The sequence below is a fragment of the Spermophilus citellus genome (assembly GCF_964194105.1).
Source record: "Spermophilus citellus genome assembly, chromosome: 17".
Classification (NCBI taxonomy): Eukaryota; Metazoa; Chordata; class Mammalia; order Rodentia; family Sciuridae; genus Spermophilus; species Spermophilus citellus.
Window position 1 is genome coordinate 43,460,324 of NC_138199.1, and position 16,435 is coordinate 43,476,758.

The 16,435-nt window shown below is 49.2% G+C and overlaps 1 protein-coding gene across 1 annotated transcript; it reads left to right on the forward strand.

The window, feature by feature from the left end:
• The first annotated feature begins 1,009 nt into the window (after positions 1 to 1,009).
• On the forward strand, positions 1,010 to 15,918 carry TRIM25 (tripartite motif containing 25). The gene is made up of 8 exons (XM_081270592.1): positions 1,010 to 1,695; positions 6,121 to 6,216; positions 9,294 to 9,527; positions 10,998 to 11,169; positions 12,856 to 12,921; positions 14,846 to 14,995; positions 15,075 to 15,170; positions 15,316 to 15,918. Exons 1-8 carry the CDS (start codon positions 1,102 to 1,104, stop codon positions 15,843 to 15,845), a joined length of 1,938 nt encoding a protein of 645 aa, XP_081126718.1. The 5' UTR covers positions 1,010 to 1,101; the 3' UTR covers positions 15,846 to 15,918.
• The last annotated feature ends 517 nt before the right edge of the window (positions 15,919 to 16,435 follow it).

Genomic DNA, 16,435 nt, shown 5'->3' on the forward strand with positions numbered 1-16,435 from the left:
CTGCTTTGTTGTAAGTCACCGCACCAACCTGACTTAGTCTAAGACATTTACCTTTTCCTTGTTTTTTGCTGTTAATCCTTTCATCCATTTAAAACACCAGCTAGGGGCTGGAGATAATAGCTCAGTTGGTAGAGTGCTTGACTCGCATGTACAAGGCCCTGGGTTCAATCCCCAGCACTGCCACAAAAACAAACAAAACACCAGCTAACTCTTCCCACTTTCTCTTCTTGGCCCCATCCCCTCTTGAACATAGTAGCTTCCTGTTTGTCCACAATTCCTACACCCAGGCAGGGGAGGGGGGAGTTAAAACATTAAGGAAATAATTCTTAACAATTCTGAGAAGACATATTTAGATTCGTGTGTGTGTGTGTGTGTGTGTAAAAGACAGAATATTTGTTAGACGTGGGTGTCTCCAAATCCCAAGAGAGCAAAAATGGGGATCTCATTCAGTGGAAGTCTCCGTGTGTGACTATGGCTCCATCAGAGCTCAGATCCTGGGATGAGGAAAGAGGAAGGAAAAATAAATAAATAATAAAATAAATAAATAAAAATAGAAAGAAAAGGACTGGGTCATTTAGCAGCTCCTACAATTACTCTTTCTAAAGGCATGCCTGAAAAAGACCAAGCTTGCTCTCGAGGGTGTGAGAGCGGGTGGGGACACCCCAGGTCGCCCACTAGTTCTCACAGGGGGGGACTTGCCCCAAGTGCCAGGTTGAGCGCAAGTTGGGCTGGATCTCACGGTTCACTCACGTCGGTTCATCCAGAGTGGCCACAGGAAAGGACGTGGTGGTCATCGGACGTCCCCAAGCCCCTAGGGCTAAGAGAAACCCAGCGTCCCACCCTCACCCGGCCCGAGGCAGGACTTCAAACCTCCGGGACCGCTGCGGAGTCAGCTAGACGGCCACTCCCACAGCTGCCACCTCTGGCTCTCCAGAGGGGACCCCCGCGGGGCCTGCCCTTGCGCCCCACGTGACTTCCTGAAAGCCTAGGGCACCACCTCTCTCCAACTTAGTTTCGTTTCTTTCCTCGGCTGCCTGGGGACGGTCGTGCAGCGGTCCCCTGCCGTGCTAGCGTGTCTCATCCGGTGTCCCCAGGAGCGCCATGGCGGAGCTGTTCCTGCTGGCGGAGGAGCTGTCGTGCTCCATCTGCCTGGAGCTCTTCAAGGAGCCGGTCACCACCCCGTGTGGCCACAACTTTTGCCGATCGTGCCTGGACGAGACGTGGGCCGTCCAGGGCAAGCCGTACCGGTGTCCCCAGTGCCGCGCCGTGTCCCCGTCGCTCCCGGAGTTGCGAAAGAACACGGTGCTGTGCGCGGTGGTGGACCAGTACCTACAGGCGGAGCTGGAGCAGGCGTCCGTGGCCGACTGGACGCCACCTTCCCCTCCCGAGGTCCCCAGTCCCGCCACCCAGGTGTTCTGTGACCACTGCCTGAAAGCGGAGGCCGTGAAGACCTGCCTGGTGTGCATGGCCTCCTTCTGTCCGGAGCACTTGCGGCCACACCTCGAGAGTCCTGCCTTCCAAGACCACCAGTTGCAGCTGCCGATGCAAAACCTGCTGAAACGAAAATGTTCTCGGCACAACCGCCTGCGGGACCTGTTCTGCCCCACACATGGCGAGTGTATCTGCCACGTCTGCCTGGTGGACCACAAGACCTGCTCTCCGGTCGCCCTGAGCCAGGCCAGCACCGATCTGCAGGTAGGGTATGGTCGTGGAGGATGCCCAGAGCAGCCTGGGCCTGCTGGGTTGTGGAGAGGGGCCACTGAAGGCATGTCTGCCATGCCACTGCGTCTTCTGAGGAGATATCTGGGTTTGCTAGTTCACAGCCGTCTGGGTGACAGGCCACCTAGGCAGGTGCGTATCCCCAGTGAGGGAGCTGGGAAATTATGTCGCCCTTCCCCTTATCCATTGTGGCCATCCCCCTGTTGCTCCCCCACAGAACAGTTTTACAGAAGGAATCATTGAAGTCACAGGTGCAGTAGCTTGTGCTTATCTGATGGTTTTTAGTAAGGGTTCTGAGTGTCAAAGAGGACCCTGGAGGTTCCCTCACTAAATGCTGGCAACCCCTAGGAGGTGTGTATTACTTGTTCCGTTTCACAGATCAGGCAACTGAGGTCCAGAGAAGTTAACTTAGCAAAGCCAGTGTAGCAAAGTTGCCAGGCCAGCTGGGACCCAGATTGGTTTGATACACCATTTGCAGTTTTTCCCTGGGGACTAGAATTCCAATCTCTGTAGAGTTCAGAGTGGGGAACATTCTGGGAGGCTTGAGGTCATATAAGCAAAAGTCTTGTTGGGATGGAGAGTTCTGGTGGTCTGGGAGAGTGAATGGTGTCCCAGGAAGCCCCAAATTAGAGCCACTTGAAGAGCCAGTGCTCTTACACTATGGTGTCCATCCTGCTGTGTGACTTTGAGTGTGGAATTTGTCCCCGGACCTGCGTCCTTGCTGGCAAAGGGAGGAGGAACATGGTGGACTCCTAAGGGCCTCTCAGGTCTATGATGTTTTTAGTGGTTTGGGAAATCATAGGTTCCCCTTGTGGGCTCAAAAGCAGAAGCTGAAGAAGTGTAAACAAACTTTTGTTATATCAAACTAAGCCCTGAAGTGTGGCCTGATTTCATCTCATTCTCCCAGCACTGTCAGGGAGAACAAGGCCTGTCCTGGGCTGTCCAAGGAGGTTTGAGACTGGGCGAACCTAGATTGCAGTGCCAGGACTAAGGCCCGGACCCTGCTCCCTCTGGCCACAGCCCTGCCCTGGCCTTGCTTGTCACTCTGGGTCCGAATGGGGGCTTCTTTGGGCTTTTTCCCTAGGTCTTAGCAACTGGACCTCAAGGTATGTCTTTTGAATTGACCTCCCTTCTGGCACCACCAATTCAAGTTATAGATACCTGAGTCTCCACCTGTTCCCGGAAAGAACCTGCCCAGCCCTTGGAGCCAGGAGCCCTGTTTTGCTCCAGAGATGAGCAATTTGGGACAAGTCGCTGCAGATCTGAACTTTGCTTCCTCATCTGCCAAATGTAATTGATAGCATTCCCTGTCCACCCTCAAGGGGAGCTTGAGGCTCCCCAGCTGGGAAATGATAAAAAGGGAACTGGAAATGCTAGGCTCAGAAAGTTATCATGGGGGAGGCAGTCCATAAAATGATTTACTGCAGAAAACTCCTTACATACTCTTACCATTTCTGTGACTCAGGACTGGGTAGAGGGGAGCATGCTGGGTGGCAGGGAAACCCCTGCATAGCAGGTTGCCCAGCTGGTCTTTCCAAGGTTCATGGGCTTATTGGTGCAGCCTGGTTCTGAAGAGGCACTTTTAGGAGGCAGAAAGCAAGTAGGGGCAGGAGGGCTTCTCAGCCTGGCTACAGCAACTGCTCCCTTTCAGCCTTTGGGACCCCGAGTTGGAGTCTGACTCAGCTTTATGTGCCAAACATATATGCTTGGCTTTTTTTTTTTTAAATCCCTAAAACAGGATTCCCTGCCATTTCCCACCCCCAAGTGTCTCTTTCTCTCTCTCTTTCTCTCTCTCTCTCTCTCTCTCTCTCTCTCTCTCTCTCTCTCTCATTTATTTATTTTTTTTATTACTAGGAATTGAACCCTAGGGCACTTAACCACTGAGTCACATCCCCAGCTCTTTTTTTTTTTTTAAAGAGAGAGTGAGAGAGAGAGAGAGAGAGAGAGAGAGAGAGAGAGAGAGAGAGAGAGAATTTTTAATATTTATTTTTTAGTTCTCGGCGGACACAACATCTTTGTTGGTATGTGGTGCTGAGGATCGAACCCGGCCGCACGCATGCCAGGCGAGCGCTACCGCTTGAGCCACATCCCCAGCCCCCCAGCTCTTTTTTATCTTTTATTTAGAGACAGTCTCACTAAGTTGCTTAGGACCTCACTAAGTTGCCAAGGCTGACTTTGAACCTTCGATCCTCCTTTCTCGGCCTCCCGGGCCACTGGGATTACAGGCCTGCACCAGTGCGCCAGGCCCAAGTGTCTCTTTTGCTGCTGCTCACCACTGTTTCAGGGCCACTCCCAGCTGGGCATTGTTCCCAGCCTTGGGTGGCTGACTCGGTGTGGGGTGGACTCAGGACTCTGCTGCTTCCTGTGCAGAGGAACACAAGTCCTTGACCTCTGCCACAATCCTCAGACCTTCCTTTATTTTGTGTGTGTGGTGCTGAGGATTGAACCCAGGCAAGCACTTTACTAACTGAGCTGTATCCCCAGTCCCCTGAAGTTCCTGGGCCTCTTCCCTTTGCCCTGAAGTCATGTGGGCCCCTGTGCACAATGAGGGGACTGTCATATGTGTCTGGTGAATGGTGGGTGAATGGGGATCGGGGTGCAGTGCTAAGAGCAGCTTTTGGAGTTGAAACAGTTTCTAGCCCCTGGGTGTTCTGAGGTCTCCTCCAGCTCTGTGAGATCAGATGTGCCAGGATTTGGCCTTTGGCCCTAACCCTATCTCAGTTACTGGTAATGTGCAGGTGGAAGAGCAGTGTAACAGAGGTTGAGTCTGAAACATTGATGGTGGCTTGGGCTTTCTGGGTTAAGTTCATGTGGCCTTGGTCTCTGCTTCTAGCCCTTACATGTGACTGTCACTGGGTTGTTCAACTGTAGATTGAAGGTCAGGTTCAGCCCTGAATATCTCTAGTGGAGTGGGAGAAGTGGAAGGAAGGGCAAAGTATGTTGAGCCAGCTTGTTGGAGGAGGGAAATGATTTCTCTTTTTCTAGAAGTTTCCAGCGTGCTCAGTTTCATAACGGGTCTGTAACTTTAATATTAGAAACTTAGCTCTGCCAATTACTAGCAATGCCATCTTGCACAGGGCGCCCATTGCTCTGTGTCTCAGTGTCCTTGTCTGTGAAGGTTGGGTGATTCCTACCCAGGCCCCATAGTATTGTTCTTAGCTTTAAATGAGTTAATGTGGGTCAACACTAGAAGAGAACCCGACACACAGTAAACACACCATAACTGCTACCTGCCCTTATGAGGGTGGTGGCAGTGGTGATTTTTTTTTTCTCCCCATTTCTGTGCCCGAACATTTGTCTGAGAGGAATGTAGAAGACTTGGATATTCATTGATGTAGGAGACTTACCGAAATAAATGAGGATGACATTATCTCCTTTCATGTGTAATTGAGTTGTTTCCGGAGGTGGCCAGGAGTCTAGCAATTCCAAACTAGCTTAATTCAACCTCAGGGCCTGAGCCATGGGCAGCTGGGCTGCAGACCCTGTGGGCTGGCTCCTCCATATTCCTAGCCTTGATGGTCCCAGCCTAGAGTGACCAGATGAGGTGTGGACTCTACTTTTGTTCCCCTGCCTCTCTGAAGCTGACGCAGGTTGCCCAGCCTCCTTCTAGAATTGGCAGATGTGTCCAGGGAGGACAACCACAGAGGTCCAGCTTACGACTCTGGGTTCCCTGCCCCAGGTTCATGGTTCGGAAGTCTTCCCCTGCTTTCCAGCATCTTTTAGCAGATCTCTCTTCTATGATATTTGTCTGCTTTTCTGGTTGTCTGAATGAATTCATCTGCCATTACTGAAGTGGCCGCCCCAGCTCCATCTGTCTCTGTGTGAGCCTGGCTGCTCGCTGTCTCCTTGCCTCGATTCCATCAGCTGTACAATGAGGAGTAGTGAAGAAGTTCAGCATCCTGGATGCTGATCCTTAGTATGTCCTGACTGGGATCCTGGCACTGTGTGGGTCCACCCGGGAGCCCTGTAAGGCTGCAACAGTTGCATCTGTTTCATAGTCAAGGAAACTAAGTGGGAGACAGTTGGACCACTGGGAGTTAGGACTTGAACCTGTTTTTTTTTTTTTTTTTAAATACTTATTTTAGTTATACATGGACACAATGTCTTTATTTTGTTTATTTACTTTTATGTGATGCTGAAGATCAAACCCAGTGCCTCACATGTATGAGGCAAGTGCTCTGCCACTGAACCACATCCTCAGCCCTTGAACCTGTTTTATCTGGCTCCAAATCTTTACTTCTTTATTGACTGTACTATCCCCCTAAAAGGATGAAGGGAGGCAATAAATAGAATTCTTCAAAGAAAGACTTGCGGTGGCAGAAACAGTGGGATAGATTTAGGGGGTGGTTCCTGGTGTGGGGGCTGGGACCTCTCTCTCACCCTTCCTTGTTTCCTCTGCAGAACAAACTGAGGCATAAGCTAACCGTCATGTGCAGTCATATCAGCGGGGCGACAAGAGCACTGGAGGATGTAAGAGCCAGGCAGCAGAGCTTGAGGGTGAGTAGCAGCTCCCCCCACAAACGACTCCCAGCCTCCTTTGACCTCCAGCAAAGACAGACAGGGCTCTGAGCTGGACAGCGCTGGTTGCACGAGCAGAGTCAGAATTAGTCAGCAACCTTGCAAAACAGATGAAGAGCTATGTGCCTGAAAAAGATCCCTCACAAGCTGCAACTGAGAACTACCCGTAAGCCCAACCAACATGGCAGGAGTGATTACAAATCAGGTTCAGCGCTAGGGACGTAGCTCAGTGGTAGAGCATTTGCCTAGCATATGTGAGGCCTCTGGGTTCAAGAAAAAATTTTTTGAACAAGTAAAAAGAAAGATTAGATATTCAAAGACTTTGTCCCCAAGCCTCCTGTTTTATTGCAGCAGCTGTGAGTTTGTCAGATGAGATCTGGTTATAATAACAACTCTATTATGTACTAGCTTTTGTGGCCTGGGGCACCATGGCAGATCTTGGAGCCTTAGTTTTGCATTCTGATCAGTGGAATCACGACTCCTCACAAAAGATCCAGAATTGCACAAAGGGCACTTTGTTAGGGCCTTGTGGAGAGAAGTGTGTCTTGGGTAGCAGCAAGACAGGAGGATCCCCAAACTCCAAGGCAGGGGGAATGGGTTTATGTGCTAAACTAGGCAAAAATGGCCCACGGCTAACTGGAATGCACCTGTCCTTTTGTAGAAACTATCACCATGCCCGACATCTGTTAAGTAATGAGTGGTCTAGGGGGTTGGGGGCTGTAGCTCAGTGGTAGAGCACTTTCCTAGTGTGTGTGAGGCACTGGGTTCGAACTTCAGCACCACATAAAAATAAATAAAGGTTTAAGAAAAAATGAATTTTTTTTTTTTTTTTTGGTCATGCTGGGGATTGAACCCAGGGCCTTGTGCATGTGAGACAAGCACTCTACCAACTGAGCTATATCCCAGCCCTTAAAAAAAAAAATCTTAAAAAAAAAAATACTTGGGGCTGGGGATGTGGCTCAAGCGGTAGCGCGCTCGCCTCGCATGCGTGCGGCCCGGGTTCGATCCTCAGCACCACATACCAACAAAGATGTTGTGTCCGCCGAGAACTAAAAATAAATAAATAAATAAATAAATGTTTAAAAAAATACTTAAGAGAAAGAAAAAAAACAATCTAGGCATTAGTGGCCAGCACAATATGCTCGGCTGACTACCTTAATGACTTTGACCCTTAGGGTTTGGGATGTGTGCCAAACTGGCATTTATTATGACCAAGATAACAGAAGTCACGTCAGGCTGGCTGTCGCCACTGGGTCCCCATTAAGTCTTTGTTATAGCCTAGGAAGGGGGAACAGGTAGATGACAAGTGGTTTCCTTCTCTTGTCTCCTTTTAAGCAAGAGACACAGTATGGCACATATAACTTCCCTCATGGGAAAGAGCTTGGTTATATTGCAAAGCCTAGCTGCTGGAGAGTGCGGGAAATGTAGTCTGGGCAGCTGTGTGCCCACCTGAAACTCCAAGGGTGTTCTCTTCCTAAAGGAAAAGGTGAGCGTGAACATTGGAGCACACTGGTAGTAGTCTGTCCCTCCCTGTGTGTTTGTCACGTTGGATGCTGAGGTATTGAAGTTATCCAAGATGTTAAGGCTCCTAAAGCAGCACGAACAAATACAATGGAAACCTTCCACATGATTTTAAATTAACATGAGAAACACATGAAATAATTTCATTTTATTTTATTATTATTATTATTTTTTTTTGCAGCACAGAGAATCAAACCCAGGACATCATATGTGTTAGGCAGGCACTTTGCCACTGACTTACATTCCCAGGATACAATTCATGCTGAGCACAGTGGTACATACCTGTAATCCCAGCGGCTCTGAGGCTGAGGCAGGAGGATCATGAGTTTGAAACCAACCTCAGCAATTCAGTGAGACCCTGTCTCTAAATGAAAAAATGAAAAGAACCGGGGGTGAAGCCCAGTGGTTAAGCATTCCTAGATTCAGTCCCTGGCACCATAAATAAACAAACTAATAAATAAAATGTGTTAGTCAGATATTTTGCATTCCTGTTTTGGGTTTTATGTCTTTGACCTCTGATGTGCATTTCAAACTTATAATACACTTCTCAACTTATACTTGTCACATTTCATTTTTTTTTCCCTGTGATGGGATCTTGTTATGTTGCCCAGGCTGGCCTTGAATTCCTGGGCTCAAGTAGTCCTCCTACCTGAGCCTCCTGAGTTGCTGGGACTATAGGTATACATTGCTACACCCAGCTTGGTTTTTACTGTTTTCAAACAAGGCTGCTTATGAACATTCTTTTTTTTTTTTTTAATTTTTTAGTTGTAGATGGACACAATATCTTTTTTTATTTGTTGGTTTGTTTTTATGTGGTGCTGCGGCTTGAACCCAGTTCCTCACACCTGTAAGGCAGGCGCTCTACCACTGAACTACAGCCCCAGACCCTGAACATTCCTTTTTTTTTTTGTACTGGGGATTAAACCCAGGGGTGTTTAACCACTTAGCCACATCCCTAACCCCCCCCTTTTTTTTTTTTAGCTGTCAATGGACCTTTTATTTATTTATTTATATGTGGTGCTGAGGATCGAACCCAGTGCCTCACACTTGCTAGGCAAGTGCTTTTACCACTGAGCCACAATTCCAGCCCCCCCCCTTTTTAAAAATATTTTTTAGCTGTCAATGGACCTTTTATTTATTTATTACCCTTTTTAATATTTTATTTAGAGACAGGGTCTTACTAAGTTGCTGAGGCTGGCTCTGAGCTTCTGATCCTCCTGCTTCAGCCTCCCGAACTGCTGAGATGAATAGGTGTGTGCCACCACACCTGGCTTATGAACATTCTTGTGTGTGTGATTCTGGAGTAGGTGTCCAATGATTTTTCTAGAGTATAAACCTAGGATTAGAGCTGGGTCTGGGTTGCGAGCACTTCATATTGAGTAAGTGTTGCCCAGTGGCGTCCCAAGGCCGTCATGCCAGTTTGTGCTCCAACAGAGTGCAGGCACGAGGACCTAGAGCCCTCATCCCATTGACACTTGGGACTGCAACCTTAGCCTTTTTGCCTGATGGGAGTCCTCTTGCCTTGGGCCTTTTAGGAGGCTACAAACAGGAAGATGGAGCAGGTGAGACAGGAGTACACGGAAATGAAGGTTCTCATTGAGGCCTCCGAGGCCAGCGCCACACGCAAGCTAAAGGAAGAAGAGAAGAGGGTCGTCAACAAGTTTGACTCCATTTACCAGATTCTCCTCAAGAAGAAAAATGAGATCCAAACCCTGAAGGAGGAGATCGAGAGCAGCCTGGTGAAGAGGGACGAGTTCGAGTTTCTTGAGGTGGGTGTGCCGAATCCTCTTTCTGCCAGTTTGTGCTCCCACAGAGTGCAGGCAGGATACCTAGAGCCCTCACCGGGGTGTGGTTACAGATGCACCTGGAGCATTGGAAGCATCCCCGAGACACCTGCTGTGTTCATTTTCTCGCTGAGCCACAACTTATCCCAAACTGAGGCGCTTAGGAGAATTTATATTTACTCTGAGTTTCCCTGGCCCAGGATCTGAGTATGACTTTGTGACTTGTCTGCTTAGGGTCTTTCAAGGTCACAGTCTGGGTGTTGGCTGGATTGTATTGATTTGGAGCTTAGGGTTATCTTCCAGGTTCACCTGTTGGCAGAATTTACTTCCTTATAGTTGTAGGATTTAGGCCCCTATGTTCTTCCTCCCCTCCCTCCCTTCCTTCCTTCAGTTGAACCCAGGGACACTTTAACCACTGAGCCACATCCCCAGCCCAATTTTGTATTTTTTTTATTTTTTATTTTTTGTAGTTGTAGATGGACAGAATGCCTTTAATAAAGACAGGGTCTCACTGAGTTGCTTAAGGCCTCATTAAGTTGCTGAGGTTAGCTTTGAACTCAAGATTCTCCTGCCTTAGCCTCCCGAGCCACTGGGATTACAGGGGTGAGCCACCATGCCCGCACTACTTTAGTGCTGGCTGTCCGCCGAGGCCTTCTCTCAACTTTGCAGTTTATTATGTCAAGTCAGCAGGAAAATTTCTCCACCTAGGGAGTCCCCGTTCCTCTTTTAAGGGCTTTTTTTAAAAAATATTTATTTTGTAGTTGTTGGACATAATACCTTTTTTAAAAAATATTTATTTTTTAGTTGTAGTTGTACTCAATATCTTTATTTATTTTTATGTGGTGCTGAGGATTGAACCCAGGGCCTCCTGTGTGCTAGGCTCTACCACTGAGCCACAACCCCAGCCCTTTTTAAGGGCTTTTATCTGCAGCTGCCTGGCCTGTATGAGAAAGGCTCAGTCCACATCTATCTGGTCCCCTTGGTACTATAGGACTCAACTTAGTGACTCTCCTTTCCCAGCGAAGCATCCCTGTCCATCATCAGGTCTGGGATTAGGGCTGCTTCTCTAGAGAGGAAAGGTCCTGTGTCTTCTGTGCTTTGACAGCCACAGCTGGCAGAGTGGACGTACCTCAGGAGACCTCTGTCCCAACTGAGTTTGTGCCACCCGCTCACACATAGGTGTGACCATACACACATAGGTGGTGTGGGCAGGCCACTTGTCATGTCTAGACCTCAGTTTCTCCATCTGTAAGAGGAGTGTCCTTTGAGATCTATTCTAGCTCTAGGTCTTAAAGGGGTACTTTAAAGCCTGGTGACCTTGGACCTGAAATTTGAGCAGGCCTGTTGGACTTCAAACTTGCAATCACAGGAAGCTGCTCAAGGGATTGGTGAGGACTGAGCTCAGGTGCTGGCTTCCCCGGAGCTACCTGCCCTTAACCTCTTGGTTTGTTGCAGAAAGCGTCAAAACTGCAAACAGTCTCTACGAAGCCAGTCTACATCCCCAGGGTGGAGCTGGACCATGAGCTGATCAAGGGTATCTACCAAGGTGCCTTAGAGGTCAAAAACCAGCTAAGGCAGTCCGTGGCACAGTCCCAGGAGAAGAAGCCCGAAGAGCCCATCAGCTCAGGTAACTTCAGCAGCAACCACACAGAGCCCTGAACCCGGTGGGTCTCTGCCTCGGAGTGGGAGAGCGGGCATGGTCCAGAGCTTGGGAGCAAGTTTCAGAGGTCCAAAACAGCTGCCTGAGATTAGAGGAGTCTCTGCTTCATCCTGACATCAAGCCATCCTTTTAAAAAGACTTGGGGGCTCTATGATCTGATGGGACTCTTTGAATGGGCTTCTTTTTGTCTGATCTTGAGGCCAATCCAGATGGGTTTTAAATGGGTGCTGGCTGGGTTGTCAGTGTGTTTGGTGGGGAAGTGGCTAGTTTGGGGGTCAAAGAAACTGGAATTCCCCCTTGACACCACTTTTCTTCCCCCATATCCAATCCATAGCCAGATTTCACTTTTTTTTTTTTTCCAGAGAGAGTGAGAGAGGAGAGAGAGAATTTTTAATATTTATTTTTTAGTTCTCGGCGGAAACAACATCTTTGTTGGTATGTGGTGCTGAGGATCGAACCCGGGCCACACGCATGCCAGGCGAGCACGCTACCGCTTGAGCCACATCCCCAGCCCAGATTTCACCTTTTTTTGAACTCAGGGGCACTCAACCACTGAGCTACATCCCCAGCCCTATTTTGTATTTTATTTAGAGACAGGGTCTCACTGAGTTGCTTAAGGCCTCGCTTTTGCTGAGGCTGACTTTGAACTCATGATCCTCCTGCCTCAGCCTCCCAAGCTGCTGGGATCACAGGCATGTAGCACCGTGCCTGGCCTGTGCCTATTTCTTGTTTGGAGGTGTCTTGCTGTGCCCAAAGCAGAGCCTGGTACATAATAAATCTCTATTGTATAATCAGGGTTGGGCTTGAACTCTAGCTTGGCCAGCTGAACATCCTTGCAGAAGAAATGTGGAACAGGTGATGGCGAGGCTGCTTCGTGGAGGTTATTTGTTGGGGCCAAAGCTGTTGAAGCCTGGTCTGCAAGAGGAGGGAGGGGAGAGAGGAGAACTAGCAGGCAAGGAACTAATGCTGACAGAGACTTCACTATCTGCTAGGAGCTGTGGTCTCACCACGAGTGAGCCGGAGTCATCCCCATTGCCAAAGCTCAGAGAGATCTCAGAGGTCGTAGAGATGGGTGATGGTGAACAGCCTTCACCTCAGCTACATTTTAAGCAGAGAAAAAGAGGGAACACACAGAACTGCTCCTTCTATTACCTTTTTATTCTCTCTTGCAAGTAATTGGACGAGGAAGTCAGAAATGGCTATGGTTATGCTGGGTGCCATGGTACACGTCTGTTTCCCAGCAACTGGGGAGGACGAGGCAGGAATATCGCAAGTTCCAGACCAGCCTCGGCAAGGCCCTGTCTCAAAAAATTAAAAAAGGGCTCTGTGGCATGTGCCTGTAATCCCAGGAGATCCGGAGGCTGAGGCAGGAGGATCTCAAATTCAAAGCCAACTTCAGCATCTTAGCGAGGCACTGAGCAACTCAATGAGGCCCTGTCTCTAGATAAAATATTTTTAAAAAGGGCTGGGATGTGGCCCAGTGTGGTTAAGGGCCCTTGGGTTTAATCCCTATTATCAAGAAAGAAGAAGAGAAGGAGGGAAGGAAAGACTGGCTGGCTGTATAAATGCTCTCTTCTCCCTCCATGGCAAAGTTGGCTTCTGAGGTTGGGGTGGGAGGAGGAGCCACATTCATTCAGTCCTTCTCTGGCACAGATGACTCTGGAGACCATGGCACCCAGTCTACAAACAAGCCCTTGAACCCTGGGAAAAAGTCCTCACGTAAGTAGCCCCACCTTGTTCCTGGCGTCTGCATGGCTGTGACTGGCTGGTGTTTTGGCTGACACAGGGGACATCACTCCTTCCAGATGGCCGTAGCTCATTCCACACCACCACAGGGCCTGGGGCCTCTGTTGGATACAAGTTTGCCTACAGACCCAGAGGAAGGGCAATGCAGGGCTGCACTGCTGCAGGAGTGCTCTTGGCCCAGGAAGGAGGGCTTGTCTACCTGCATTGGATATTTGGGCTGTCTGGAATGGAAGGTTACCAAAGCTAGTGTTTGTTTAAAAACATTGGCTACACCCAAGTCCGGGCCTCTGGGCAGAGCCCTAGAGGAGATGAGGTGGACCCTGTCCTGAGGAGCAGAGGAGGCCATACCTCTCTCAGTCTTTGCTCTGTAATATGCTTCAGCTGTTTTAGCATTTCTTGCCCCTTTTCAATAGTGCCCCTCTCCTTCTCCTCCACTGAGCCAATTTGGAAAAATGACAGAATGACCCTCTAGAAAATTTTCAGAGCCATGGAAGTTAAACTCAAGAATGAATTGAAGTTCTTCTATGTTGAAAACAGCTCAGAATAAACTGGTTGATGTGAGGGAGTAGGTAGAGAGAGAGCAGACCTGTCACTGAGTGTAAAAACACCTGAGAGAGGTAACTATCAGGAAGGAGCCTGTGCCTTAGGCTGCGTCCCAAGGTGCTGGTCTTTTGGGAGTGGGTTGGGGAGGGGTAGAGGTGAGGAAATGGGGCTCCTGAGAGAGACTGAAGTGTGTGGGTAAGGGGGCATAGAGCCATGTGGGGCCCAGGGGATCTGGCAGGGGTGGGGTGGGGTGGAAGCCATCCGGAGAAGCTCAGCCTGTCTGTATGTAAAGTATCCCTGGCAGTATTTTCCAGTGGTGGGCAAGGTGACAGAGGGATGTATCCTTCTAGAAGCCCACTTGAATGTGCTCTGGAATCACTTGGGGCTTGCACACCACAGATGGCTGGGTCTCACCCCTGCCCTTTCTTGCGGGTCTGGGGTGGGGCCCAAGATTTTGCTGGCGTTTTTTACAGGATACTAGGTGACACAGGTACTGCTGGTTTGGGAACCACACATGGAGAATCAGGGTTTTAGTCCACTCATTTCCTATAGGCATACACTCCAAATATTGTTTTTTAGGTGTAGATGGACACAATCTTTATTTATTTTTATGCAGTGGTGAGTGAGGATCAAACCCAGCCCCTCACATGTGCTGGGCAAGTGCTCTACCACTGAGCTACAACCCCAGCCCAAATATTTTTAAAAGACTGTTGTGATATTTGGTAAGTTTTTATTTTGGACTGACTTCTTGTTTCTTTGTTATTTTAAGCTGTAGATAGACACAATACCTTTATTTTTATGTGGTGCTGAGGGTAAAACCCAGTGTCTCATGCATGCCGGGCAAGTGCTCTGCCGCTGAGCTACAACTCCAGCCCCTTAATTTTTGTTTTGTTTTTGCAATACTGGGGGGTTGAACCTAGTGGCACTCTTGTCACCAACCTATACCTCCAGACCTTTTTTATTTATTTATTTATTTTGGTACTGAGGATTGAACCCAGGGGCACTTTACCACTGAACCACATCCCCAGCCCTTTTTTATGTTTTATTTACAGACAGGGTCTCACTTAAGTTGCTTAGGGGCTCACTAAGTTGATGAGACTGGCCTTGGAACTTGCCATCCCCCTGTTTCAGCCTCCTGAGAGTATAGACTATATTATTTAGAGACAGGGTCTTGCTAAGTTGCTGAGGCTGGCTTTGAACTCATGATCGTCCTTCTTCAGCTCCTGAACCACTGTATTTACAGGTGTGCACCACGATACCCAGATCTTTAAAAAAATTAAAACATCCCAGCTTTATTTGAAGTGTTATGGCATTGTGCTTTAAGATAGATCAATTGTGAAATTTTCTTTTTCAGAAGAAAAGAAAACCAAGAAACACAGTAAGTTGGGTTCACCCATCGCTGTTGGACCTGACCCTGGCGCTACTGCTGCCTCTGCCTTGTCCAACCAGACTTTCAGCTTCGGAGCCCCTGGACAGTCGGTGGAAATGAAATCATCCCCTGATGGTGCGTCATCATGACCAAGGGCCAGTGGGGTGTCCGCTCTGAATTTGCCCTGAAAACTGCTCTCTGTTTCCTCTCCCAGATGCAGCCAAAACCACCACCTTGCCAAGTGCCATGACCATCAAGACCAAGGTGCTGGAAAACTTCTTAGCCAAGACCAGATCTGAGCTCTTAGAGTGTGAGTAGCTTGGTGGTGGGAACGGAAGAGCCGGTGTGGGTAGGGGGGGATCCAACAATCTAACAGGTAGTATCAGGGGAAGATCTAGGAGTGAGAGCTTGAGGGGACCCCTCGTAATTCCCAGCTTGGGGTGGTGTCTTCTCAGATTTTGTTAAGGTCATCTTGGACTACAACACCGCCCACTACAAAGTGGCTCTGACCGAGAACTACACCACCGCCTCCGTGGCTGATGTGCCCCAGAAGTACCGGCCACACCCCCAGCGGTTCACGTACTGCTCTCAGGTGCTGGGTCTGCACTGCTACAAGAAAGGGATCCACTACTGGGAGGTGGAGCTGCAGAAGAACAACTTCTGTGGGGTGGGCATCTGCTATGGCACCATGGACCGCCAGGGTCCTGAGAGCCGTCTGGGCCGCAACAAAACCTCCTGGTGCGTGGAGTGGTTCAACAACAAGATCTCCGCCTGGCACAACAACACGGGGAAGACGCTGCCCCCCACCAAGGCCACGCGGGTGGGCGTGCTCCTCAATTGTGACCACGGTTTTGTCATTTTCTTTGCTGTCTCTGACAAGTTCCACATGATGTATAAATACGTCGTGGACTTCACCGAAGCTCTGTACCCGGCCTTCTGGGTGTTCTCGGCGGGTGCCACGCTCTCCATTTGCTCCCCAAAGTAGGCAGGCCCTTGGGCTGGCTGCCCAAAGAGCACCCAGGTGGGACTCCTTGGAGAACTTCCCCAGGAGGATGGGGAGGGAGCGGGTGGGAGGATAGGGAGGGAGCGGGTGGGAGGGTGAGAGATGGGATGGGAGGAAGGAGGTAGCCAGGGGAAGAGGGTGGGGTGATTGTGTTGTGGACAGGAAGCTTTTCCTTCTACTTCCTGGTACCCATCTGGGCAGGGCCACCTCCTTCGGACTGTTTCAGGACATCTCCAGGCTGCTGGGGAACCTGGGCAGAGTTTTGGGAAGTCAAGTCATTCGTGCCCCAATTGCTCTTGCGGAAGACATATATATATACTACTCATGGCAGTTTCCTTCTTAGTCCAGGGGCTGACTCTTGCTCTCTGGGGTAGCCTTCTGTCTTCTAGAGTCATTGAATTTCGATATATATATTTTTTTCTCTTTTCAGTGCTAGGGATTAAACCCAGAGCCTCGCACATGCTAAGCCCAGGTTCTGTCACTGATTCACACACCCAGGCTGAATTTCAACATTATGTTCTCTCAGCTCTCTGCATGTTGGGCTCTGTCTCCTTGCTGTTATCTGTGCTGGA